This window comes from Esox lucius, chromosome 1 (assembly GCF_011004845.1).
Source record: "Esox lucius isolate fEsoLuc1 chromosome 1, fEsoLuc1.pri, whole genome shotgun sequence".
NCBI classification, from domain to species: domain Eukaryota; kingdom Metazoa; phylum Chordata; class Actinopteri; order Esociformes; family Esocidae; genus Esox; species Esox lucius.
The window spans coordinates 12,529,669-12,555,520 of record NC_047569.1 but is presented as its reverse complement, the minus strand read 5'-3'; the positions used below and the strand labels follow the sequence as shown (position 1 = coordinate 12,555,520).

The following is a 25,852-nucleotide window of genomic DNA, read 5'->3' as shown; positions in this document are numbered from 1 at the left end:
ATTCTCCCAGATTCTCCATTTGAATAATCCCAGGCTCTTTTTCCTTAAATGCTTCTCTGTGGAACTGCAAGTCTCTCATTTCACTTGGCAAGATGTCATGGTTTAATAGACTACTTTGTGAATGAATGAAGAGATTATGACACTATCCGTTTCAGCAACATAGGCCCGCAGTATCTGTTCTGCTGTTTCTGCTTTAATTGAAAAGCGAAGGAGTTTTTTCCCCGTGCCAAGAGGTGTTTTGCTGACTGCCTCATGCACGGGGCTCTAACGCCCTTAAAAAGAGCTTGCAGAGTTGCATGTTCTTATCATGGCAGCGATGCACTGGTGTTGATCCCTAAATGCGATTTCATCCCCAGCTCCATGGATTAGAGCAGTGAAAAGATTCAGCTGTCACACATTATCTCCCTGATGCCGGGGGACACCGAGGGGAAGGCACGCCTTGAAGACTGTGATGTGTCTGTCACACCCTTACACTGATCACACACACACACACACACACACACATGCATTTCAAGGTCTGAGTGTCTTTAGAAATCAAATCTGAGCGAGGAAACTGGAGAGGAGGACAAGCCCCGGCCTGACACTCACCGGGCCTGTATTTCAATCAGGTTGCAGGGAGAGTGACTCAGCTCCGGCTGCGTAGGTCAAGACAAGCTCGAAGATCTTAAGAGAGCTGCGACACCCACCAGAGACAAACACAGCACGGCATCCCCGCCGTGCTCGTCCTAATTCCCCCCCAAACCCCACCCCAATCCACCACTCCCCCACCAACCCCCCCCCCCCTCCCCGCCAATCACGCGCGAGTGTCGATTGAGGTCGGCTGACAGCGTACCGTAGCGCTGTTGTCTCAGTGAAGTGGCTCTGTTTACGGGTCTTCCCCCACAGCACAGCGAGGGGCCAGAGGGGATGGGCGAAGAGGTGCACGACATTAATAAACTACACCAGCCCTCTGCTGTCACCAGGAGCGACCATCTGACAGAAGGCAGCTGGCTCCGGCTGCGCTCCCATTCGCCTGCCTGCTTGGCACGTGCACCCAACGGAGGGAACGGCCGATCGGCCTGGCTCGTTTCGCGACTCTCGTTCACGTTTTCGCCTCGCACTAACGGAAAGGTGATCAACACAACACAGCTGGATACAGGTCGAGATTAAAGAGCAGAGAAGTTTTAAGAGAGGGGCAGGTAATCATAGCCTTACAAATGATCTCAACGCTCCTTTAGTAGACTGACCATCCCAAGATTAAACACCAAAACGAGTGGTGGGGTGTGATCTGTAAAATGTGTCGTAAGGCTGAGAACAGAGCCGTGGGAGTTTAGAGTGCCAGCACATATTTACCACAGTCTGAAGAGGAAATGATTTCAAGCCAAATGCCCTCCTCCCAGGCCCACTGACCCTGCCCTTCTCCCGAAAATTTGCTTTTCACCTTTAATTAGGCCCTGTTCGGCTCCGCCACGTTGCGTTGCTGCCCACGCCCATTAACAAAGAAAACGACCTGTTTGGAGAAAACAAATGCCTTCTGCTTCCCCTTCTGAAGTACGTTTAACAATGTCCACGAGCCACCTTTTCTTTGCTCGCTTTTTTCCGCCGTGGCACGAGGAAGTGCCGGGAAACAAGAGATCCATCAAATTGACAGACAAAACAAATTACACGCCGAACAGAACCTTAATGTGTCACTGGAGCTAATGGTGTCAAGGCTGGCTGCCAGTCGGCCCAGACACCAGCCGGCTTTTTCCCACTCCTTCTCCACCCCAGCCTTTCAACTTACCAACCTGCAGTTAAGTCTAGGGAGATGTGGCAATAACACCCTACTAAACATGCATCAAACCTGAATTCATAAAATTCCATTAACACTCGCTCCAAAGTCCCGGCAAGAGAGAGCTAGAGAAAGACTGGCCTTCATACTCGCATGATGTATCTGCGCTACAGCCTGAGATTATGCTTTGAATGAATGAAGCAGTCTTCCTAAAGCCAATAAACGTGTAATTACATGCCTTGGGCCCTGGCGACAATGTCTGCGCATGTGACAGCTATCAGGGAACCAGGCAGGAAGGATTACCCACACTTTTCATCTGGCCTTGGCCGCCGCCGCGATCACCTCACGCTGCGGGGTCACCTTGAACAGAGAGCTACCATTTTGCCAGTCGTTAAACTGCTAATCCAGCCTCAGTCTATGCGCTCCCTCCCCGTCATCTTTCACAATCCAACAGGGCTTCGTATTAGTTCTCCATGGATCTGCGCGCCCGCCATTGATGGTGAAAGAATTACAAGAATAAAATGCAGGCAAAAATCTTTTCTGAAGAATAGACCAGCACAGACAGTCTATTTAACTTTGATGTGTACCCACATTTTCTCAGTTCCTCAAAGTCATACTGAGGCTTGTCGTGGAACGTCTATAGAACCTGGATACTCCAAAATTGGTTCTCGTAACGCCCAGGTGTTTTCTGGGACATCAGCGGGGGGATTGGCGAACTCTTTAATATTCCTTGTGTAGTACATCCAAAGCAATAGCCATTACATATTCAGCGATAGGGAGATATTTTTCAAGGCAGGCAGAGCGAGCATGATAAATTGGACAATAAACACTCTAATCCAACATCACAAACGTGCATAGGGGCCTAATGTACTGCTACATATGAACTCACAATGCCTAACACTTAGCATGGAGTTCCTCCACCGAAGCACAGTGGTTGCTAGGATGTTCAAAGCCATGCTCAGGTGTTACACAATCAGGGCCTTTCTCTAATTGATATTCAGCCAGCATAACATGGCGACGCTTCAATGGGGGAGAAAAAGTCGCTGCGTTTCTGGAATTTGCCTCCGCACACAATGTGGAAAACCAGACGGACTTGCAAACCGTAGCGAACGAGCAACCACAGGCGACTGGGTACAATATCTCCAAATTTTTTAAGGGCACCATCCCCCGTCGTCCAGAAACAAGTTGGACAGCACTTCAGAGTTTCCAACGAACTCTGTAATCAGTGCCACGGATCGTTCAGCATTCAGATGACTTACTGGGGAAGTAACCCGGTAAAAAAATGTCATATATGAGCGTGGCAGATAACGCAACTCTTATCTTAATCCATCAAAGTGAGTAATGAGCACATCCAGTTAATTCATTATTATGCACTAGTGTGTTAATGAAGGTCATGGGGGTTAATTAGCTGGCGGGATAAGGACGGTGTTCATAGTGTTGCACAAATACCAGATAGGTAAGAAAAGATCCCAGCACCATCCAAAATGGACTGGCGAGATTCAGGGACATTTAATGAAATCTCATGTACATCTCAACGTTTGTCTTATCTCCGTGAACCCTACAAATTGCTTGGGGTACAGTAGATGATGGCATGCTGTGATTCATTGGTATTTTCTATGTTTCTAAAATACAGTCGCTGACGTTCCTATTAACCAACCAACACCTTACTTCACACCCCACCACTCACAACCACACCAGCCATGTTCCCTTACTTTACACCCCACCCCTCTCAACCAACCACACACCCCAACCAGCCATGTTCCCTTACTTTACACCCCACCCCTCTCAACCAACCACACACCCCAACCAGCCATGTTCCCTTAGTTCACACCCCACCCCTCTCAACCTACCACACACCCCAACCAGCCATGTTCCCTTACTTCACACCCCACCCCTCTCAACCAACCACACACCCCAACCAGCCATGTTCCCTAAGTTCATACCCCACCCCTCTCAACCTACCACACACCCCATCCAGCCATGTTCCCTTACTTCACACCCCACCCCTCTCAACCAACCACACACCCCATCCAGCTGTGTTATGTCGGAACCCAGAGCAGTGCCACTGTTCCCTTCTCCAGTACCACAGAGTCTGTCTAATCTGCTTCCCAGGACAGGCCGCCTACTGGCACAGGATGCTGCTATTGCTCCACAAACAATATTGGACAAGACAGAAACATGGAACATTTAGAGGAGGAGAGAGTCGTCTACCGCTGCGCCAGCCTTACCAGCTGTGATAATGATGTATAATTTAATTGAAGCCTGTGCTTCTATCCTCCACAGAACTCAAACTGCTCTTCCCCTGTCAATGCATTATTCAGGCTAATGGTGACCCTGAAATAGAAAAAAGCTTCTTATCTCTTTAAAGTTTTATTACGGAGAGCAAAAAGCATGAGTAAGAGAGAGTAGGACAGAGAGAGAGAGAGAGAGAGAGAGAGAGAGAACGAAAGAGAGAGAGCACAAGTTACGGAGTGAGCGGGTGAGAGAGAGGAAAAGTCATAAAAGAGAAAAAGGCAGCATACGAAGTTCACCGTTCAGTGTTAATGTTGTGTCTGCTCTGATGATATGTGAAGGATTGCTGCTTTGGGCTCTGTAGCATTACCATCTTAGCAACAGCAGGGGGAAAATGGATTATTTCCCTTCTTTGCTTCATGGGATGTCTTGGATTGTTATATAAAGAGGGGGGGCAGGTAAAATGAGGTTATAATGGCATTGGTTTACTTAATAGACAAGTCAACAACATCAGTGAAACTAGAACGATAACATTCCCATCATGAATCCGGTTACAGACGACATCATCCTTAACGACCATTCCCATCACTAAAACATTATCATCATCATCACTTCTAAATAATGCAAATGACAACATGCACGGTGAGGTAATGCTGGGCATTTTAGTTGTGTTCAGTGGTCAAAGTTCTGCCAAAATCTCCCCCTACTGTATGTTCCATAGACTTGGTATAGAGTGCAAAAGTAAAGGAACTAATTAACTAACCTAACTCCACTATGGATATAGCAATCTGTAATGCCTGTCCAGTCTCCATAATTAGTTACATTTCAGATTGGCTTTCCTGATGCCTCCGTACTGTACAACAAGGGCAAATGTGTGTACCTGTGCACCCGTGCGCACATGTGAGTGAAGTGTGTACGTGCCCTCGTAATGTGTCCGCTGGGTCCCTTCACGGTAACCAAGGAAGGGAAGGACAGGGTGAAAGGATCACTGGTAGTAAAATCTACCTGCCTCCATCCATCACGCTAAGCTGTCATATATGCAGTCTGAATCCCAGCCATAAAACACTGTTATTGTTAGGAGCAATTTCCCCTGCAATTAGATGGCAGCTTCATTAAAGAGAGTGTGACTGGAATGTGGCAATTAAGCTGTACTGTTTGACAGCGTGTGTGTGTGTGTGTGTGTGGGGGGGGGGGGGGGGTCTAAAAAACCCAAGGTACTTCACACATATATTGAAACAGTAATTCCATCTCAAGTCTACAATAGCAAAACAGTATTTTTTTGGTTGGTTTAATTAAACTGCCTCGATTTTCTTTTTACTGAAGAAAGCGAGACCTTGACACCAGCCATGACAGCTTCCTCACTCCTTGACTGGAACCACTTGTCAGAGTACAAATAAAAACACTCAAAACATTCACCGCACTTTCCCCCAAACATTGGACAAATGCAAAAGTGCATAAAAGGCTCTGATTTTCACAATTGTCAGAGTAGCACTGGGGGGACAGACACTGTGCGGATGGTAGCAGATGAACAATACCTGAAAAACAAGATGGCAACCAGCAGAGAACAGGAGGAGTGTGAAGCATAATGGTACCGTAGAAAACCAATCCAGTGGAGCGACAGCACGTCCCGCCCTGGGGTCTAAACAGCACCTCTAACAGAGATAAACACTCCCTCCACCTAACAAGTTATTACCCATCATAAAACACACGTCTTCTGATGATTTCCCTGAATTGCACCAATGCTGGTGGAAAATGGACAAAATAATTGAATTCCAACATTCCACCATATGCAGCTTTACGCGGCGAGGTACTCAATGCCCAGGGAACTGAGCCAAATGAATAAAGAACACCATTTCTCTTGCACGTGTTGTATATCGGTGTTTGAACTCTTTTGAATAATGGACGTCCCTCTCAAGGCGGCTTGGCCCAATCTGTGTTTCCCGACATCGTAAAGCCAGGATGTAGTGTGGAAATATGAAAGCCTTTTTACACGACCTCCTTTATAAATCTAGCCCCCTCCTTTACTCACCCGCAGACACTTGGTCACAATGGATTCTGGAGTGAGAGAGAGAGACAGACAGAGAGAGGTGCATAGCACACTGTATTCCGGCGGTATTCCATTACTCTTCCAGAAGCTACTTCAGCCGGGTTCTCTTTAGTGAGTCAGGGGGTCGGAGTCAGCAGGAAAAATAAGCCTCCAGAACCTGAGCCAGCCCACATATCATCTGCTGTAGGTGGTTGATCAGTGTGTGATATCAGAACCAAGGCCTCCCGCTCCACTGGTTAACCAAGCCCAGCGCTGTTTCCTCATTCACTACGGTGGTAATATCCCCAATTGCAGGCTATCTTCAATCCCTGCCCTTCCCGAAGCCTCTCTGTGTGGGGTCACTTATGGGGGCTGTCTCCGCAGGACGGGGAGAGAATGAAAAGGAACGGGATCAGTCATCTCCTGGCTTCAGATCATGCATACAGAGTTCCATGGGAACAGTGAGGGTGATCTGAATAACACGCTGCGTCTCGGGGTTTGGGGGGGGAGTGGATACAGCCTCTGCAGATTACGGTTGACAGCGAGTCAGTGACACTTTTGTGATCTGTCAACCAACCTTAATCTGTCACCATATCAAAGCGGATGTCCATGGGGTGGTCCTCAGGACATCCATCTATTTCAAGGTGACTCTGTGATCACATGACCTGGAGCACATCTAAGGCACGTGGTAAACGGGAGTTTAGCTACGGCATATTATTCACACTGAGTTTACCTTTACACAAAACGGAGTTTCATGAATTAAGGCAATTCTGATTCCGGTTACGTGAAATTAATTTAACTTTCTCTTTAACAAGGTGTGAGCTAATTAGATTACAGTCTCTAAAAATGTGCATTAATGGGCGATACAGGGTGATGATGAAGATGAGCGATGAAGTGCTTCAACGCAAGGAAAGCTCAGCAAGTAGAGACATCCAATGAGATTGCACTTGCAAACCAAATCAGTAGCAGTTGTGTCAACTCAATCCCAAGCAGGTAATGACAGAATATCCGTGAAACATTCGGCAGTGATTTTATCACGTGAATAAAATGACTATTTTTAAATGGCCTGCATGGGGTTCATGAAGCAGACTTGTGCTTGGCCATGGGGATACCGGTCCAACTCCACAGAGCCTGGGGAACCTAATTACACCAGGGAAGGTCACTGGCCTTCATTTCACCTGGGACCGGAGATAGCTAGGATTTCAAACTAGACTCATTTTACACCTGAATTACAGATTCCAATTCAGAAACGTTCAGACACAGTGGACTTGTCACTTCAACCAAGGCTTATTTTTGACTTAGCATTTTGTTCCTGAGGATGGGCCCAACTTGATGATGTTTGGCATGTCTACCCGGTCTTATAAAATGAAAATCTTAATCACAAATGTCTGCTTGCTTCTTCTTTTCTAGTGAAACCCCTCTGGTGTGCAAAATGTCACCAAATCCAGTGGAATGACTGGGAGCCTCTCTCATGGCAGGCGGAATGCTGAGGAGATTGTCTAAAGAACCCTATCCCAGATGTAAAGCCTGTTTTAAAGGCGCGTGAAATAAGTCTGGGAGGGAAGAAAAGGGGCACTTTAGAAGAAGCGGCTTACTCGTCGCTCGATGTGAGTGAGAGCTGCACATCTATTTGAGAGCTTGGTAAAAGTCATTAACTCTGAAAATCCTGTGCATTAATGTGGTCCTATGGACGGCAGGAGAGGGTGGACCGGACAAGGAACGGGAGCAACAAGGACTGACAGGAGTGGAGCAATCCAAGAGAGAGAGGGAGGCTAGGGTGAGAGCAGGAGGGATGGATGCAAGGAGCGGTGGTGGGCAGGGCAAGAAGGAGAGGAGAGAAGGAATCATCAAATGGACGACAGCGTTGGTGACAAGCGATGTTGACTCTTTGAACACAGCCATGTGCCGCTAGTTCAGGAGCCATGAGAGCTAACAATGCAGAAAGCATCTCCCAACCTTCTCAGGGATGGACCGGAGCAGCACCACACAGATTAGAGGTTCCTTTAATCCCACAAAGGAGATTAAACACTGCGAGGGGGGCTGCTGTGGAGTGCTAGATTAATTATTAACACCTCTCCTCAAACTAGTGATCCAGGTCTTTAACCCCAAATCACACGCAGGCTCTCCAGCCATACACCCCGGGTTGTTCAGATGAGCCTAATCTGTCATCATACAGACCCCTGGGCTTCAGGACAGTGTTGGAAGACGGACACACCCTCCTGCCCAATCTCTGTCAGTTCAAACACCGTTCAAGCTCTGCCTCCCCATACCGTCCCGTCGGTAAACCACATGAGACCCAGGACACAGACTGTGCACACACAGGCATACGTACCAAAAAGTTGCTGGAATGGGACAGCCCTGACATGGCATGACTCCCAATCTACATGAAAGCCAGATTCCTAAGATTTTGTTCTTCAATTTTTTGGTCAAGATACAATCAAGCCAACTTCCTCTAAACGAGACGAGTGAAAACAATCATTCATGACATGTGTTTCGGGATAGAAAAAAAACACGAAAAAACACGAAAAAACACGAAAAATGAAAGAGCTGCGAGATATTTCAAGACAAACTTAATAGCTTAGGGGAACCAAATAAAATGTTTGACACGAGAAAGGATTAGAAACATCACAAATGACAAAAAATGCATCAAACACAAGCATAATCTCTGTCTTGGGGAAATGACGGGAAAGTGTCATCCATGTTTTCTCAGCTGTCCCACCCGACATTCTCATACTGGGCCATTCCGTCTGCCCATTGACATCTCAAACCCCTGGACAAACAAAATACAGGAAGGACCCGACACACCTTCAACCGAAGCTCGAAACAGCCCAGCGGGTCATCACTTACCTCCCTTGTTCCATCTGCCTTTAGTCCTTGCCTGGTGGCTGAGGTCGGGAGTGCCGAACAGCACCAAGTGAAACAAAACAAGTTGAAACACCGGGAAGAATCCAAACGTCGCCCTGGGAAACATGTCCAAGAGTTGCTCTTCGACCGAGTTTGCCCCTTCGGCCACTTTCACATGGCTGGTTGTGCCTCTGCCTCGGTGCGGCTGTGTGGGCGCCTGGTAACCCGCATGGGCTGGGTTGTCATCAGTCAGTCCGGCTGTAATCAGCAGTGGCTCTCTGGCTCTGCCATGCTGCTGGGGGCTGCTGAGGGGCTGGGTGATGGCTGCTCTTCACTGGTCCTGGGGCTCTGGGCTGAGCCACATCTCCCCCCGACCGGAGCTCCTGCCTCACCAGAGTGAAGGGAGGCTCACGGAAACAAATCCTACGGCACGGCGCGGTGCTCCGGTGCTCCGCTCTCTCTCTCTAGCTCACTGCTGGCACCGGTGTCGATTCCGATGCTGCCTCTAAGGCGGACGCTGCTGAATTATTTGCCGTCCTTCCCACGCCGGGCTTCAGCAGGAACGCGTCTCCCGGTGCCCTCCCTGCGAGACACACAACGGCACTGCCCGAGGATGGAGGGGGGGGAGAGGAAGGAGCGCGACTCAGCCTCTGCCCTCCGGAGAGGAGTTTACACGGGCTGTGGGGCAAGGGGGGTTGTTTGCTAGTGAGGAATATCGCAAACAAACAAGCAGGCACGAGGAGCGAGGAGAGCGGGCAGGGGAGGGGGGGGAGCAGAGAAAGGAGAAGTGGAGAAACAGAGGAGAGGCGTTCTCTGTGACAGCTCTAATCCTCACTCTCTGATCCTAATAGCCACGCCAGCCATGCAGCCACTCTTAAAAGAGTAATAAGCCTTTGGAAAGGGGCTGTTCGCATCTCGCATCAGCCCCGACAAGGTGAGCAGAAATGGGCAGATCAGCACAGGAAGGAGGAGAGCGAGGAAGAAGAGGGAAGGGGGGTGAGAGGAGTTCTGGTAGAAGTGCCTTTACATAGTCAGGGCACACACAAACACACACATCCCCCCCACCTCTCTCTCTCTCTCTCCCTCTCCCTCTCTCTCTCTCTCTCCCTCTCCCTCTCTCCCCCTCTCCCTCTCTCTCCCCCTCTCCCCCTCTCTCCCCCTCTCTCTCCCTGTTTCTGTGTGTTGTGCGTCGCGGGGAGCCCCACGTGGAGTCGTGTTAATCTCAGACGTGAGAGCGTGCCAGATGACAGCCCCTTGGGCTTGCGCTCTTGCTTTTAACTGTGTCACTTCTTCCCAGCTGCCTGCCCACCGTCTCAAGCAGACACAGCCATGGGAGGAACCTTTTAACCCCTTGGCGGCCAGCGCACACAACCCTTAACAAGACGTTTTTGGATGCTTTTACGCACCGTGATTTTGTCTGCTGAGATGTTTAAATTAACTGATGGCAGTGTGGTTGATGATGATTAGGAAAACCTAACCGGTTCTCACAATTCATTGTACTTTAATCATGTAGAATGAGTTATAAACGCAGTTAAAAGTGTGTGTTTTAAATGTGTTTACACTGTGGGGGTTCATTTCTCCAGTCCATATACAAAATAACGAATCAAGCAAAAAGCCGATATGAAATTGAAAACAGGATCAAACTGGACCAAAACATTTCACGTTGCCTAAAATGAGCTACGCGGTCTTATTGGTCCCTCTGGATAACAACATCTATGAATTTACTTTCGATTTCAATAAAAAGCATTTGCAACTGATTGTATAGCAGCTACAGCCACAGCTGTTTGTCACAACTGTCAAACAAAGACTTTCCTGACAAAGCTGCAAGGTCATTACGCATCAAGTTCATAAAGCGACACAAGGAGGAAAGCATAAGCAGTGTGTCTCGAACACACGCCCTGGCTTTAATGTCCTCATTACAGCTTCTGAAGGAATCCATGATTAAGTCCATAATTTTTTATACACAGTGCAAATTAATATCCTGAATCCACACATAATCTTCAGACGGTGCCTCTCTCCCCCCTCCCTTCCTCTCTTCCTCTTCCTCGTTTAACAACCTGCATCGGTACCCGGCAATAAAAGCATTCTTTCTGCAAATGAAACGAGAGATCTGCATTTCCTCAGCTGAAACCAGCCAAAGCATCTGTCGGCAATACGCATTTGAGATGACAGATAAACGAGCGCTGTGTTTGCTTCTCCGTGGGCTATAGTGCCGTTTTTCTGGAGTGCATAACTCTAATTATGACAAGCCATGCTAATTGAGATATAAACTAAAGCACACAATCCACAGGCACTGTGGTAGAGTAATACGTACATCGACGACACTACCTTAGCCAGGCCGGTACATGCACCGCCCCTCCCCAGTCTTTACTTGAAGATTCCCTGTAAGAATTGTTTCATCGGTAGCCCGTGGCCTTTATAATAAGGGATTACTCAGAGATTACACTTCAACTCCTCCACGCTGGGAGAGTCGAGGGGCTGGTTAAGAGCAGAGGAGCAGATTCCCGGTAAAGTGCTTTCGCCTCCAGTTGGAGTATCCAATCCCTGTCCGGCTGGTGTTGCCCCTGCCATAAGACGTGAGGGGTGGTGGTGGGGGGGGGGGGTACAGGAATCAGCCAGTCAGAGCGTGTGCTGAGTGATAGATGGTGTACGGCCGCCGTGACACAGTCCGAACTGCGACTTGGGGGGACGGACCACTTGCCATGGAGACCCGAGGACCGTGGCGGGGACTCGCACGGCTAAGGAAGGAATGTCCGTGTAATGACAAGTGGCACCTCTCACGTTTGTTAGCATTAGCATTATTGCTATCACATTGCAGCATCTCCAAACACACACGCCTGCTATCAGCTCTACTGATTTCACGGTGACTGCTGGTGATACTGGGAAGCCACAATGTGGTGAAAATGTCAAACTTCCACTGTGTTTGTCTGTGTGGGTTCAAATCCACGAGAGGTTCATTACATCCATATTGGAAAACTTTTCAGGGAGAACTATTATCAGTTAGGGATGAAGTAGCCTCAAAAATAAACATTTTGCCAAACAAACTTACTGTGAGAGAACAGGGCGAGCTTTGGCTGAACACTGACTGACTCCAGTGAAAAACAGTTGAGACAAAGGCGTAAATCTGTTGGAGCGTGGCAGGATTTAGCATTAGTGTTGTCTTTGTCTAGTGTCCTCATGAGCCCATTACACTAACTGTTTGCAGATGTGTCGGCTACAAAATTCATTTTTTCACCTCTTTAATACAGTAGTCATAGAGGAAAGAGAGCGGGGAGGGGTGTTGGACAGTAGAAAAGAGGGGGTGGTAGTGAGTGGACTGGCTGTGCAACGTGAGATAGGACAGCCTCTCTGGCTTCTGGGGGAGAGGGGAGGCAGAGAGCCGAGAGGCGCTTGGTCCCTCAGCCTGCCACTGCAGAGCTGAACAGAGAGGCGTGAAAGAGGGGACCCCGGCACCGTGCTGGGGAGTCTGTCAGCTTATCACCCCCAGACAAGAGCCCCCCAGATAAATGTGGCCGAACAGAAGAGGAGCGAAGCTTGGGCTGTGAAGAGGTGCGGGACGGCGATAAGGAGGAAGCTCCTTGGGGCGAGATGGGGGAGTGAGGCGTGAGGCCCGGGGCTGACAAACTCAGCCAGCAGCCAGGCTCATTCCAGCTCTCTACCAACTAAACCTCTTAAAAAATGTACACACAGGCATTCACCATGCTCAGCAGACATTGGCTGTGGCAGGCAGGACTGTGTCAGTGTGTGTGTGAGAGAGAGAGACAGGAAAGGGGTGTGTTTTTGACAGTATATACAATTAACAGGACTGAGTGACAAAATGAGGAAGAGAGAACATTTCGGTATTTCGGAAAGAGGAGCTCTGAAGCTGAGGTTCTTGAAAATGGACCATGAAATGTGCTTTTCACAGGAAGTGACAGAGCGAGCAACATGAATCGATCCCCTGATGGAGATCTGGCTCTTTGTGCGGTCGTTTACTCCTCTGCACATCTGCCTGTGCAGATACTGCATAATCTACTATCTCCTTGTCCTTCTAGTCCATCCATCCATCCACTTTCCCCCACACCCAGTTGTGTCCCAGCCCTGACAGGGGCGTAGTTTGGAAGTCTTTATTGGAATATATCTGGCTGTTTGTCTTTTTTAAACGGCTGTTGTGCGGCTATGAAATTATAATTCCTTCAGTATTGCTACCATCTGGCTTGTGAGTAGCTTTCCAAATATAATTCACTGCAACCAGCTCAGCAAACTTTCAACATAATAACCACAGTTGGAATTATTATGCTATTATTAATAATTTTACATGCATCTCAAGGCCACAAATAATAGCCTAAACAGTTGCTACTCGATGCCAAAATCTGGGGAAGAGTCGATGTTAAAGTGAATTAATATGGCGTGGGAGAAATTGCTAAGTTCTTCCCACAAGCATCTACAACAGGAAGAGCAGAAAAACTGTATTTACAACTCAAGATAGAATTAGCAGCAAACTAAATAGCAAATATCCAGCTACAAAGTTTGATTTGGAATGACTGTTTCTATGGCCTATCCTGTCTGTGTTGTAACAATAACACATAGTTGGTTAACTATAACCGAGCAAATAAATGTTCTTTGGATACTTTTCTGAGATATTCTGGGTAGCCTGCTTACTACCAGTACTGTACTAGGTAGCTACAGTAGCTTTCTACTTTGGAGAGTTTATCTGGGGGGGAAATACGACCAACAGCTCAATATTCACATACATATCAACCAGGGCAATCCACCAAAATTACAAAAATAAACAGGAAAATAAATCACCGGGATGACGGCAACACTATAAAAGCCGACAATAACCAACTATTTGTAAAGTTTTCCATTTCTCTAACACCCTTTATAATTTAATTCTTCATTTGCATGCTAGAAATCTTACAAATGGCACCTTTAAGCGTACACTCGGGAACACTGACGAGCTCAAGCAAAATCATTCCAAAAACCGATTAGAAAATGATCACCCAAACTATGCAAGCTAACAGGGCTTTATTCCGAATCTCGTCGATTTCTTTTTCCTGACACTGCTGCGAGGTCAACCCGTTGCTTTGACATTCGACTGACAGGATGACAGGCTGCAGTTCTGCCAGACCTGGGCACAAATGTCCCTCTCCATGCAGGTGTCATCGGCTCTGTGTGTTTTGACAGGCATGCGAACAGACGCCTCCAGAATAGCAAGATAAACATACTTTAGGGGCAGTCCACACCTGCCATAACCATACCACCTGTTGCATCAAACAGCAGCTTCAAGGTAGTTGGCTCTCATTACGAGATACATTTAATACATACAAAAAATTGACCTTTCTCCAAGACACACGTTGTACCTACAGTGTGTAAATGCATTTCCTTCCAGAGGCTGGCGGGGGAAGTCATAACACACGTTAAAGCTGCAACTGCAAGTCAACACTGAGGTGCAATTACATCAGCATCCTATTCCTTTACAGTTTACCATTTGTAAGACATAAAGCCATGCGGAGGCACTGAATGCTGCTCCCGCTAGTGTGTGTGTGTGTGTGTGTGTGTGAGAAGAGAGAGAGAAGTAATAAGAATCAGAATGAGTTGGTGATGGCTGTCATAAAATATGGCAGGGTGTTCTATTTACAACCTGTAATAAAACTGCCTCCTCAGTTATTTATTGAGGGCCTGCAGAGCTAAACCTTTTTCGCCAAGGGCATGTTAATAACCTCTGCAATGTATTCAACTATATTGGCAGATGGACATTTCGTCTAATAGACCATTGTAAACTGGAAAGTAGGCACTAAAACCGCAACTGAGTTCCGGTCGCTACCAAGTGTGCCCTCCCCAATGTCTGTGACCCGCACCGGCCTGGCACAGCGTGCCCCTACCTACGCCTCGCCGCCAACACCCCTCCGCCAGCCCCCTCTGTCAGCAGCCCTGCCGTGGCAATCAGCAGCTCCCTTATTAATGGGATCAAACTGTTAAGGAATGGCAGAATGGGAGATGAGCTATGGGATGGATTAATATCTCACTCGTGTTGGCCCAGTGTCTCGGCTGCTCTTCCACTGCCAGGCCAGTGAGTTATGTTATTGATCTCAGGGATCGGCTGGTGAGTTACAATGAGTTACAATGACACACAGGGTTGCTGAATAATGTTGAAGTCCGGGACTTTTTTTTAGGAGTTATGTGCGTGTCTCTGACCTCAAAAACTTTAGAGGCGACAGTGGTTTAATATGGCAGAGTTGAACTAAACACAGTTAAAATTGGAGTTAGATGTCCACATTGGTAGTTTTCAGGTTAGTTACTCCTTTGTAGACAACATATTTTTGTACAATTGCTGTATAAAATATCTGAAGCCCTTACAAGTATCAGGTTGAACAAGGAAAACACTGTCAAGTGAAAAACAAAAATAAAAATATATATTTCAGCATGAGAAGGTGTAATGTATAGCAAACATACCACAGTTGTTTAGGACACACTGCTTTCAAACAGTCAGTATTCAGGGTTCAAAACATCCAGTTTATGTCTGTCCATAAACCGCAAATATGATCAACATTCTTCGTTCACTATTTTACATGGTAACTGGTTTATAATAGCAGGAACACATAATGGGGTTTAGAGGTATATGACCAATTTACCACCACTCAAACCTTTATCCAGCCACTCAGTGTTGTGTCCTGCAGAAGAACTGACCTTGGCTGTATTGTATTGGTCATACACCACGCCCCCTTATGCCTTATTGTATTGGTCATACACCACGCCCCCTTGTGCCTTATAGGTGAATCTAAAGAAAATAGCATTTTGTGGAAAAGCTAATTGTTTTCTGTAATTCAAATCAAAAAGTGACACCTTCATATATTTTAGATTCATTACACTTAAAGTGAAACATTTCAAGCCTTTTTTAATCTTGATGATTACGGCTTACAGCTCAAAAAAATAAAAAATCTCAAAATATTAGAATAAAAAAATTACAATACAGAAATATCGACCTGAGAAGAGCACTAATCAACTAATTAACGCCATGAGCCTTCAGTACACACGATCATGGGGAAGACTGCTGACTTGACAGTTGTCCAGAAGACACTCAATGACAACCTCCACGAGGAAGGTAAGCCACAGAAGGTTATTGCTGGTCATCAAAGCATATTAATGGAAAGTTGAATGGAAGGAAAAAGTTTGATAGGAAAAGGTGCACAAGCCACAGGGATGACCGCAGCCTTGAAAGGATTGTCAAGCAAAGACGAATCAAGAACATGGGGGAGCTTCACAAGTAGTGGAAAGAGTCTGGAGTCAGTGCATCAAGAGCCACCATGCACAGACATGTCCAGGAAATGGACTACAAGTGTCTCATTCCAAGTATCGAGCCACTCCTGAACCAAAGACCACGTCAGAAGCATCCGCTGCTCAGTGGTCCAAAGTCCTCTCTTCAGATTAATGTAAATTTGCCATTTCATTTGGAAATCAAGGTCCCAGAGTCTGGAGGAAGAGAGGAGAGGCACAGAATCCAAGTTGCGTGTAGTCCAGTGTGAAGTGTCCACAGACAGGGATGATTTGGGTGCCATGTCATCTGCTGGTGTTGGTCCACTGTGTTTCATCAAGTCCAGAGTGAATGCAGTCGTCTACCAGGAGATTTTAGAGCACTTCATGCTTCCATCTGCTGACAAGCTTAATGGGGATGCTGATTACTGTGTAGCTGATTACATGGTATTACTGTGCTTGATTGGCCAGCCAACTCGCCTGACCTGAACCCCATAAAGAATCTATGAGGTATTAAACAAAAGGAAAATGAGATACACCAGACCCAACAACACAGACGAGCTGAAGGACACTATCAAAGCAACCAGGGCTTCCATAACACCTCAGCAGTGTTACAGGCTGATTGCCTCCATGCCATACAGCATTGATGCAGTAATTTGTGCAAAAGGAGTCACAACCAAGAATTGAGTGCATAAATTGACATACTTAAGAAACCTTTGCAGGTGTTTTGAGTTAATTAGCTAATTAGAGCACTTCTCGGGTCAAAATATCTGTATTGTAAAAAGCTTATTCTAATATTTTGAGATACTGGATTTTTGATTTCCATTAGCTGTAAGCAGTAATCATCAAGACTGAAACAAAAAAGGCTTGAAATGTTTCACTTTGTATCAAGAATCTAGAATATATGAAGGTGTCACTTCTTCATTTGAATTACAGAAAAAAAATGTACGTTTCCACAATATTCTAATATTTTGAGATGCACCTGTATACATTAGACTGGTAATACATCATCCAGACTAGGCTGTCATCTTCACGCCCTGTTGAGGGGGAAAACAAACCCACATCCCGCATAGACTACAACAGCGTAAACAAAGCAAAACCTCTGTCTTAAATCAAAAACACTTGTTATGCCGAAGAGTTGCTGTGCAGTTGGTTGGTTGTCCCTCTTGCCATTCCGTTTGGTACCTATTATTTTTGTTGTCATGCTGTACTGCTGTCTGTCACCTACTCAACATATTAGCTGCAGACTGACCACTGTTAAACACCGGCCGGGCAAATGTAGCTAACTAGGTCAGGTGTCAGAGCACGGTGCTATTGCTAGCTTGCATACTATTTCTAGAGAAGGAATGAAAAGTAAACTATTTCACTGGTAATTTACTTAACAAGAGACTCAATAAGGTAGGAATAGATGTTTGGGTAGGACACCTCTGGCCATAGACTGGGGTTATTGCACCCGTTTGATGCTGGGAGACTGAATGGACATGATTTAAGATGGACCAAATATATATTTCCTAAGCATCTTGCTCATTCTTTGGCAGGCATAGTGGACATATATTGACTTAATTTATAAACTAATTAAATTCTGGTGGTTCTCTAATATTGTTGTTTGGTACTGCTATTTTACATGAATGTCTATGGCAAGTGTTATTTGTTTTCCCCCAAAAAGGGGGATGTACTGTATTGGTCATACACCACACCCCCTTTTACCTTATTGTATTGGTCATACACCACACCCCCTTGTGCCTCATTGTATTGGTCATACAACACACCCCCTTGTGCCTCATTGTATTGGTCACACACCGCACCCCCTTGTGCCTCATTGTAATGGTCATACACCGCACCCCCTTGTGCCTCATTGTATCGGTCATACACCACACCCCCTTATGCCTCATTGTATCGGTCATACACCCCACCCCCTTATGCCTTATTGTAATGGTCATACACCACACCCTCTTGTGCCATATTGCTTTACTGTAAAACGGAAAATGTTTGTGTACGATCATCAGTGGCCGTGTGATAATTTAAAGGCATTAAGAAACTGTAATGAGAAGCAATTGATTGCCCCTCCACAAACCATTACGGAGTGGAGAGGAGCAGGGGGGCTGTCCTCCTCGTTTTGGCTGGAGAGTCTCACCTGAGGAGCGCTCTCATCAACGCCCCAGCTCTCTCTAGAGAAGGTGGCAGCCAGGCTCTTCAGACAAATGGCAGAGAGCTGCATGCACCATCTCACAAAACACTCAATTACCAGCCTCCTCTAACGACTCACAGCAGTCACAACTCCCATTTCCCTCTGTCTGTTTCGCCATCTCCCTCTTTCTCTCTCTCTCTCTCACAAACACACACACACACACACACATCTCACCATTTCTTTCTTCACATTGAACTATCAAAACTCAATTACAAGCTTGGGCTCCCTGATCTGTGAAACTAAATGACTATGTTAACATTTTAGTGATATTGTTATGTAGCAATAGTCATTTTTTATTTTTGTATTAAACAAAGAAAAAAAGCCCAAAGGCTGCAACATAATGATAATAAAACCATCCTTTGTAACAGTCTGTTAAGACTATTTGTGGTAAATTGTTCTTATCAGGGCTTTATAGTCTTCACGCACCAGATATGTTTCGGATGGGGTACTTGCCTCTGCAGTAACCTCACTTGAACTCTTCACCGGTCAGTAATACCCTTTGACCCTGCCCACACAACCATATACTAAACATAAAACTCAGTTGAACAAATCATGTCAAACATTTTGTCAGCTGATACAAACAACTCCCTTGAATGTGAAACTCTTCTAAACATAGAAGAGCTGAAAGTGGAATAGGAAGAACTACAGTTTTAGAGGAAATGTGTGCCACAATTATAGACCATGTTGTCAGTCATGGCTTTCCCATCAGAGAGGCGGGGCAGTGGGTCCATTCCCATGCCAACTGATCAACAGTGGCATCAATGGTAAGAATATTCTAGAATGACAATATGTACGTTTATGTGCAATGTCACAATGTATACAGTACAACATACATATACAGTATCATTACCTACATTTGGCTTGAGGCAAAGGCTCAATCCCATTCATTCGAAAAAGTTCTCAAACTACTGCACTGTTGGCTAATCCATCAATGAACTGCGTTGGCACCCTCCTCTTGGTGATGGTGAGAAAAAAATATAAATACTGTACTGTTTCCCCGGGGGGATCACAGGTTTTTAAGTACTACAGATTGCATACCCCTTGGAGATTTGGTAATATACAGCTCAGAAAAAAGTTTTTTCTTTCCTTTCCAAAAAAGTTGAAAAGGAACATTTTGAGTGAGGAACAGAAGCATTCAATTTGCAGTGGTCTCTTAATTTTAACCCTTTTGATCATGGCTATTTGGTCAAAAGGGTTAAAAGTCTGCATACTTTGTATCAGAGCCATTTGAGTTCTGTTATCATTATGATTTGAAAAGGAGCCAAAAACTATGTGATAATAAATGGCTTCATATGATCACTATCCATAAATAAAATACAGTTTTTGTGCATGATCAGTCATATTTTCAAAATCAATGCCAAAATGTCACAATTTCTGCCAAGGTATGCAAACTCATGAGCACAACTGTAAGTGTAAGATAAAACATTTGACAATTGCGGGCTATGCTGGCAAAATAATAACAAAGCAGTTAGCCTGTAAGCATATTCATTCAGAAACAGTACTCTCCTCAACAGACACTGAAAACATTTGTCCTTTAAGAGGAATGTTCTCAGCTTGAGAACCTTGCATGGCATGGCAGTTTGCTGGCAGTTAGTGAAGATTCAAAGCTCTCTGCATCCATTAGCCCATCAGCTCCCAGACATTCCCAGTTACAGGTAGAGCAGAGACAAACCCTTTAGGCTTTATTGGTGCTGCTCCTCCCCTCCTCCAGGCAACCATACAGTCAGTCACCACCATGGCCAAAAGCCCAGCTTGACACTTCAATAGCACTGCAAATTCAATGAGCATTATAAGCCGGTCAATATGTAATATACCCCCTTATTGCCAGTACAAAAATATGGAGTTACCCGGTAAAAGCATGAAAGAAAGTGCACTCAGAAGTTTCCGTAATTTAATTTCATCCCCCACCCGTTTTGTATCCAAGAAAACAGGATTGCTTTCAAGTGGGGGAGTTCAATGTACTTTAAAACAGTATCTTCAACTCCATAATTATATGTGCGAATTCTACATGGGATTCTTTCACCCACAAACCTTTCACAATCTGGGGGAATGCAGCCCTCAAAGAGGAGAAATATAGTAAGAGTCTCACTGATAAACACCAACGAGAAGTGTAAGTCCTTGACTATTGCTCACAGGAACAGTTTGGGGTGTTAAATCTGCCTAGGGATGAGAGTATGGCAGGTTCAGGGATGAGGGGCCATTTAAAATTACACCAGGATGTCAAAGCTCCAACCACAGGCTCCACCCACAAGCTCCACTCACCGCTGATGAGTTGACAGTTTGCCAGCTTTAACAAGTCTGAATCAAAGGTTGCTGAATGTCGGGAGGAATCTCAGAAACTGAGTGTACTGCTGAAACCAGGGGCTTGATTTTTACATTTACATCATGTTGCTGATGCCCTATGCAGAGCAAATGACAGTACTGAGAACATACAATTGTGTCCTGGTCCCCTATGGGAAAGTGCCATGTCCTACCAAATGAGTTACACGGGACTATTTTAGAATGAATTTTCTGTTTTATCTTTAATATACTTATGCAGAACCCGAGAAAAATAAAGAATAAGGTGTTCATGGATATACATAAAACAGATGACCTAATATCAGATGACCTAATATCTGACCAAGTATCAAACAGTATCCGACGGATTTGCCATCATGTAGTTGACATTCGGATGCCATGGTTCTATGACCTGCGATATAATGTGTGAAATTCAAACCAAATGTGGAATCATAAATATCCTCAACGAATCACATTAAGTTAAACATTGTAGTTGGTTTAGGACATGTTGTTTTAGCATTCTCCTGCTTCTCTTTCTATCTCCTTCTGCCTGGCTTGAGCTCTCGTTATACTAAACATGCATGTGAAGGCAATGTGGAAGTGTTAGCCTATGACGTGTTCACCAGAGATAAGGGGTCAGAAGCTCTTTCAAACAGAGGCACCGTGGTTCGGGTTGTACAGAAGGAGGGTTGGATAGGAATTGAAAAGACATTTAAAATACATCTGATTTATTGTCATTCACGATCACAATGGACGTAAAACACTGCTGACTTTCTTTGTCAGTTGGGAAAAAAATCCCTTTCAGCAGCTCTGCCGCTCTGGAAGTGAGTTAAGATAATTATTAGCCGACGTTCCGACATCCCTGTGTTCTTTTATATGCCTCACTTTCCGCACAGGACAGATGGGTTACTTCTATGCATGCTCAAAGAGGAAACTATACAAAACAAGAAAAAGAACCAGGCAGGCCTAGTTCTGCCGGCCCACGAATAGAAGGGATGAATGTTGATCCCCCTGGCTGCATACGATCTACGGTTTCCTATGTGGCAGACTGTGTCTAGGACAGGTTCACTATTTTTAAAACTGGGGCAATTTTTTCAGATTATCAGGCATAATCATGGATTGTAGAGACATTTCTTTAGAATTATTGCAGTTTTGAGGTTGTTAATTTTTTTTAAAGGAAGCCTGTCTCCGGGCTACAATGGAAATGAATGGGGCAACTGATATAGTGTTTGAAAATATGATTTATTCGGTTTTACAGAACAGAAAGGCCAGGGTATATTGACATAGGTCTCTGTATATTCCCTGAAAACGATTTGTGTCAAAACAAGCATTGTATCAATGATTATCACTGTTTATTCTTTCAAGAAAATGTTTAAGCAGCTACTACGAAGATGAATCTGTCTACGAGGAGGCTGTATCCGTAACTGGCTTTGTTTACACAACTGCAGCTCACGTTAGCTGGTATAGACTACCAGCTCAAACAAAAATGATAACAAGTTCTATTAACTGCTAGTAAACTGACGTGAATCTGTCTGCGAGTAAGTTTTATCCAGCATTCGGCTTTGTTTACAAAACTGTAGCTCAAATTAGGTAGTAGAGGCTACTAGTTCAAACAAAAAAGCCACCAAATTCTGTCCTCTGCTGGTAAACAGACACAAATCTGTCTGTGAGGAGGCTTTATCCAGCAACAGGCTTTGTATACTAAACTGTAGCTCACGTTAGAAGTGGGATTTATTGCTACCTAATGCCATTGAGAACCTTGATGTGTGAACGTGGATGAGGCTGAATCGGCTCCAGCGTGTGAAACAGATGGCATTGAAGGATGAAGGACTGTCTTTTAGACAATTAGCTAGATTACATTTTATGAACACAATAGGGGACTGCACATTCTCGAAACATTTAGATAAATGTCAGTAAATTGTGCTCATTGCTAGCTAGTAAATTTCAATGAGGTCAACACCATTGTTCAGCTGTTATGAAAAAGCACTGGGCTATTAGCTCAAGTGCATATGTGTACAGATGTTGAGAGGTAGTGCATTGTTTACGAAAAAAAAATAGTTTGGTTTCACGTTGAACATAATCATTGATACACTGCTCGTTTTGGCACAGTTTCTTCAGGAAAACATACAAACACCTATATCAACACACCATGGCCTTCCCATTTTGGAAAACCGAATGTACCATATATTTTCGAAAGCTACATCGGTGGCCCTGTTCAGTTCCATTTTAGACTAGACTGGAAGGAGAATTTGAAAAACTCAAAACTGAAATAAATTATGAAATAAATGCCTCTATGAACTTGGATCAGGCTAGATAATCAATAAATAGGTCCTAGGTTAAAAAATAGCAAACCTTTCCTTTAACCATTAGGCTATTTAAACAGCGGATGTTGTTGCCCATGGTATGTGTGTAGCGATGTAGTGTCTGTTTACTTCTGCATTGTTAAACCAATTACTCAAAACTCCATGGATCTTGAACTAGTTCTATACATTAGTTAACATTCAAACCAACGACAGGTCGAACAGGGTCACTACACTACATTCAACGCGTTAAATTAGAAAAAGATTACAGTACATCCCCGTATGCGCGAGGGATCGGTTCTGCGAACCCTCGCGGATGTGGAAAATCACGGATAAGTGAGACGGATAAATATGAATTCAACACAATCACATCCAGGAAAACAACGTATCGTGCGCGTGACCATTTATTTGCATAATCGTTATGTAAAGGACAGTTTACTTATGCAATTAACTGGATCGACGTTTGGATGGCTGAAATTAGCGCGTTTTTTGAATTTCTGACTTCTTAAAAATGTCAGCGAAAAATTTAGTTTGCAAATGTGGAACCGCGGATAGCTGGGGGTTTACTGTACTCTAGGTAGCTAGTTAATAGCTATACGGTAATGAAAACAATGACTCCATGGCTGGGTAGTTTTTTAGAAAACAATGACATTTGAATAGCCAACCACTACGCTATGTGAACTACTATGTAAAATGAAAGCAATGGTCAAATCTCAAATCGCATACTACATACTACAAGTATGTACTTCGCGGATGATGGTGAAGTACGTACTGTTTTGTATATAGTAAGCTAGTATGCCAGTATTGGGACTGATTGGGACATACTACCTCGTCAGAAAAATGTGTCTCGACAATTTTGTCACGCATTGACAACACGCCAAGTTTGAATATTTAGCTAGACACCATTATGCATTGTGTTAAAATGACTAACATTTCTTGTTAAGTTTACTTCCACAACAAATAACATCTACTGTATGGACTGCTTTGCTTTTGCCACTGGCCATTTTAACAGCTTATTAGCCAGTAATAGGCCTACTTGTATCTACTTACTATGTGGAATCATCATAAGAATTGAGCAATTGCTAGCGAGACTGAAGATGAACTTTACACTGCCGAAGCTATTTAATTTCATGGCACAACAATGTTTGTTTTTCTTTCATTTGTAAATGACACTGATACAATAATTATCAATATAGGTGACGATAACTGACTTTTTCGTCAGGTGAAAAGATGAGAGAATCATGGAAACTCCCCCTCTTTTACTTCACAAGTGGATGTGATCAATAGCACCCCAAAAAGCATGCACTGATGCATACTTAAAAAAAAAAAAGGAAAGAAAAAGGTGGATGGGTCTCTTAATTATTACCGGAGCTTTTTCCGTGGCGAGGATCGAACATCAGTTGCCTACATGGCAGTCTGGGTCTCTAACCACTAAGCTATTTAACAACAGGTAGTCAGTCAGTCACTCAGTCACTCACTCAGTAAGAGACATTTGCTCTTCTTGGCAGGCTCCACTTACAGGGTCCACCAAAAACATGAATGCTGAGAAATTAGTCAATATAATGAATTCATGTGCATGACACCTCATTCTGACAAAAAATGTCTTCGTATTTCTTCATATAATAAACATTTTAAATTAGGGATGTCATTATAAAAATACCAAGCTGTAGCCCGTAAACGATACATAACACAGGCCAGACCACAACAGTAAAGAAAGATCTTGAGGAATGTTAACGTTTACTGTCAGAAAAGTCAAAATAATTTGTCTGGCTTGCATGGTACGAAAACATGCATGTGTCTTTTGGATCAATTTGGGTCTGATACATATCCAATAAAATTCAGATCCAACTATCCCTCATCTCAGACACATTTCGGATCGGATCTGGCCGACTTCAAATCCCAGTTGGATCCATTATTGATTTTCTAAAAATATCACCTGGTCCAGTGGGTGTCTAACAGATAAACTCAGCCTGGATATATATCTCAGGATTCAAGGAATATCTGTAATTTGGTTTACAGAGAAAAAATATTAATGCAAAAAGTAGTGTTTGCAAAAAAATAAAACACTAATCACTAAGATGGCATAGGAGAGTATCAATCATTGATGATGCACGGATGAAAATGAATCTGGTGCAGAAAACTAATGGCTTGTCACTGAGTCCCAGTGGGGAGAACCAAGAAGGAGCTGTTCTCTACTGTGTCCATCAGCAGGTGAAAGGTACTGTAGAGTACACTGCTGTTAACATGTTTCCATGGTACTGTTGATTACACTGCTGTTAACATGTTTCCATGGTACTGTAGAGTACACTGCTGTTAACATGTTTCCATGGTACTGTAGAGTACACTGCTGCTAACATGTTTCCACTGGTCAATAAATATATGCAGTTAGCCTGCCGACATATTACTAATGTATTAAGTTCCCAAGCTATGACCAATGAAGGGAGTGGAAAGTTCACGTCTTTGATAAAATACACATCTAAACCCAAGGACCAGTGACACATTGCACTCGATCGATTGAGGGTGAATTTGCTGTGGATCAATTTCGTATTAACAATTTATGTTCTTGCGTGGTATCGAGCACCAGGGATACAGAAATCCATTTATTAACTGTGATAATTCAAGTCCAACATTAACTTTGCCAGAAAGTGTATTCTATCAGCCAGTGGACATCCATACTGTGGAGGGAGGTGTCCCCCCATCTTGGACCGCACTGGGTGGTGATGAAAGTATAGTAGGATACAGAGAGGTGCTCAAGACCCCAGCCATGTCTTGGGTTGAAAGGTCAGAGCAGTTAGGATGATGAATGAAATGGGCTGGAAACATGTAAAACTGCTCATCCAGAGAGAGGAAAATTATGATAAAACAGTCAAACAAAGGGATCAGCTACACGTTCTTTTGTATAGTATAATGTACAGTCAACTACATCATATATCATTATGACAATGCCAATAGACCAAATGTCGTAGAAATTGTCATTTTATACCGATTGTGCAACAACATTT

General features: G+C 44.5%; 1 protein-coding gene across 13 annotated transcripts in view; it reads right to left on the bottom strand.

The window, feature by feature from the left end:
* The window catches only part of robo2 (roundabout, axon guidance receptor, homolog 2 (Drosophila)), a 315,384-nt gene extending 305,966 nt beyond the window's left edge, over positions 1 to 9,418 (bottom strand). For 8 of the 13 annotated variants that reach the window (XM_029120254.2, XM_029120259.2, XM_029120212.2 and 5 more), the window contains exon 1: positions 8,856 to 9,417. In XM_029120254.2, coding sequence (XP_028976087.1) covers positions 8,856 to 8,979 — 124 coding nt within the window. In that variant the 5' untranslated portion in view covers positions 8,980 to 9,417. Of the gene's footprint in view, positions 1 to 8,855 lie in introns of all 13 variants that reach the window. The other 5 variants (XM_029120201.2, XM_029120202.2, XM_029120244.2 and 2 more) reach the window with 1 other exon arrangement.
* Between the last annotated feature and the right edge of the window lie 16,434 nt (positions 9,419 to 25,852).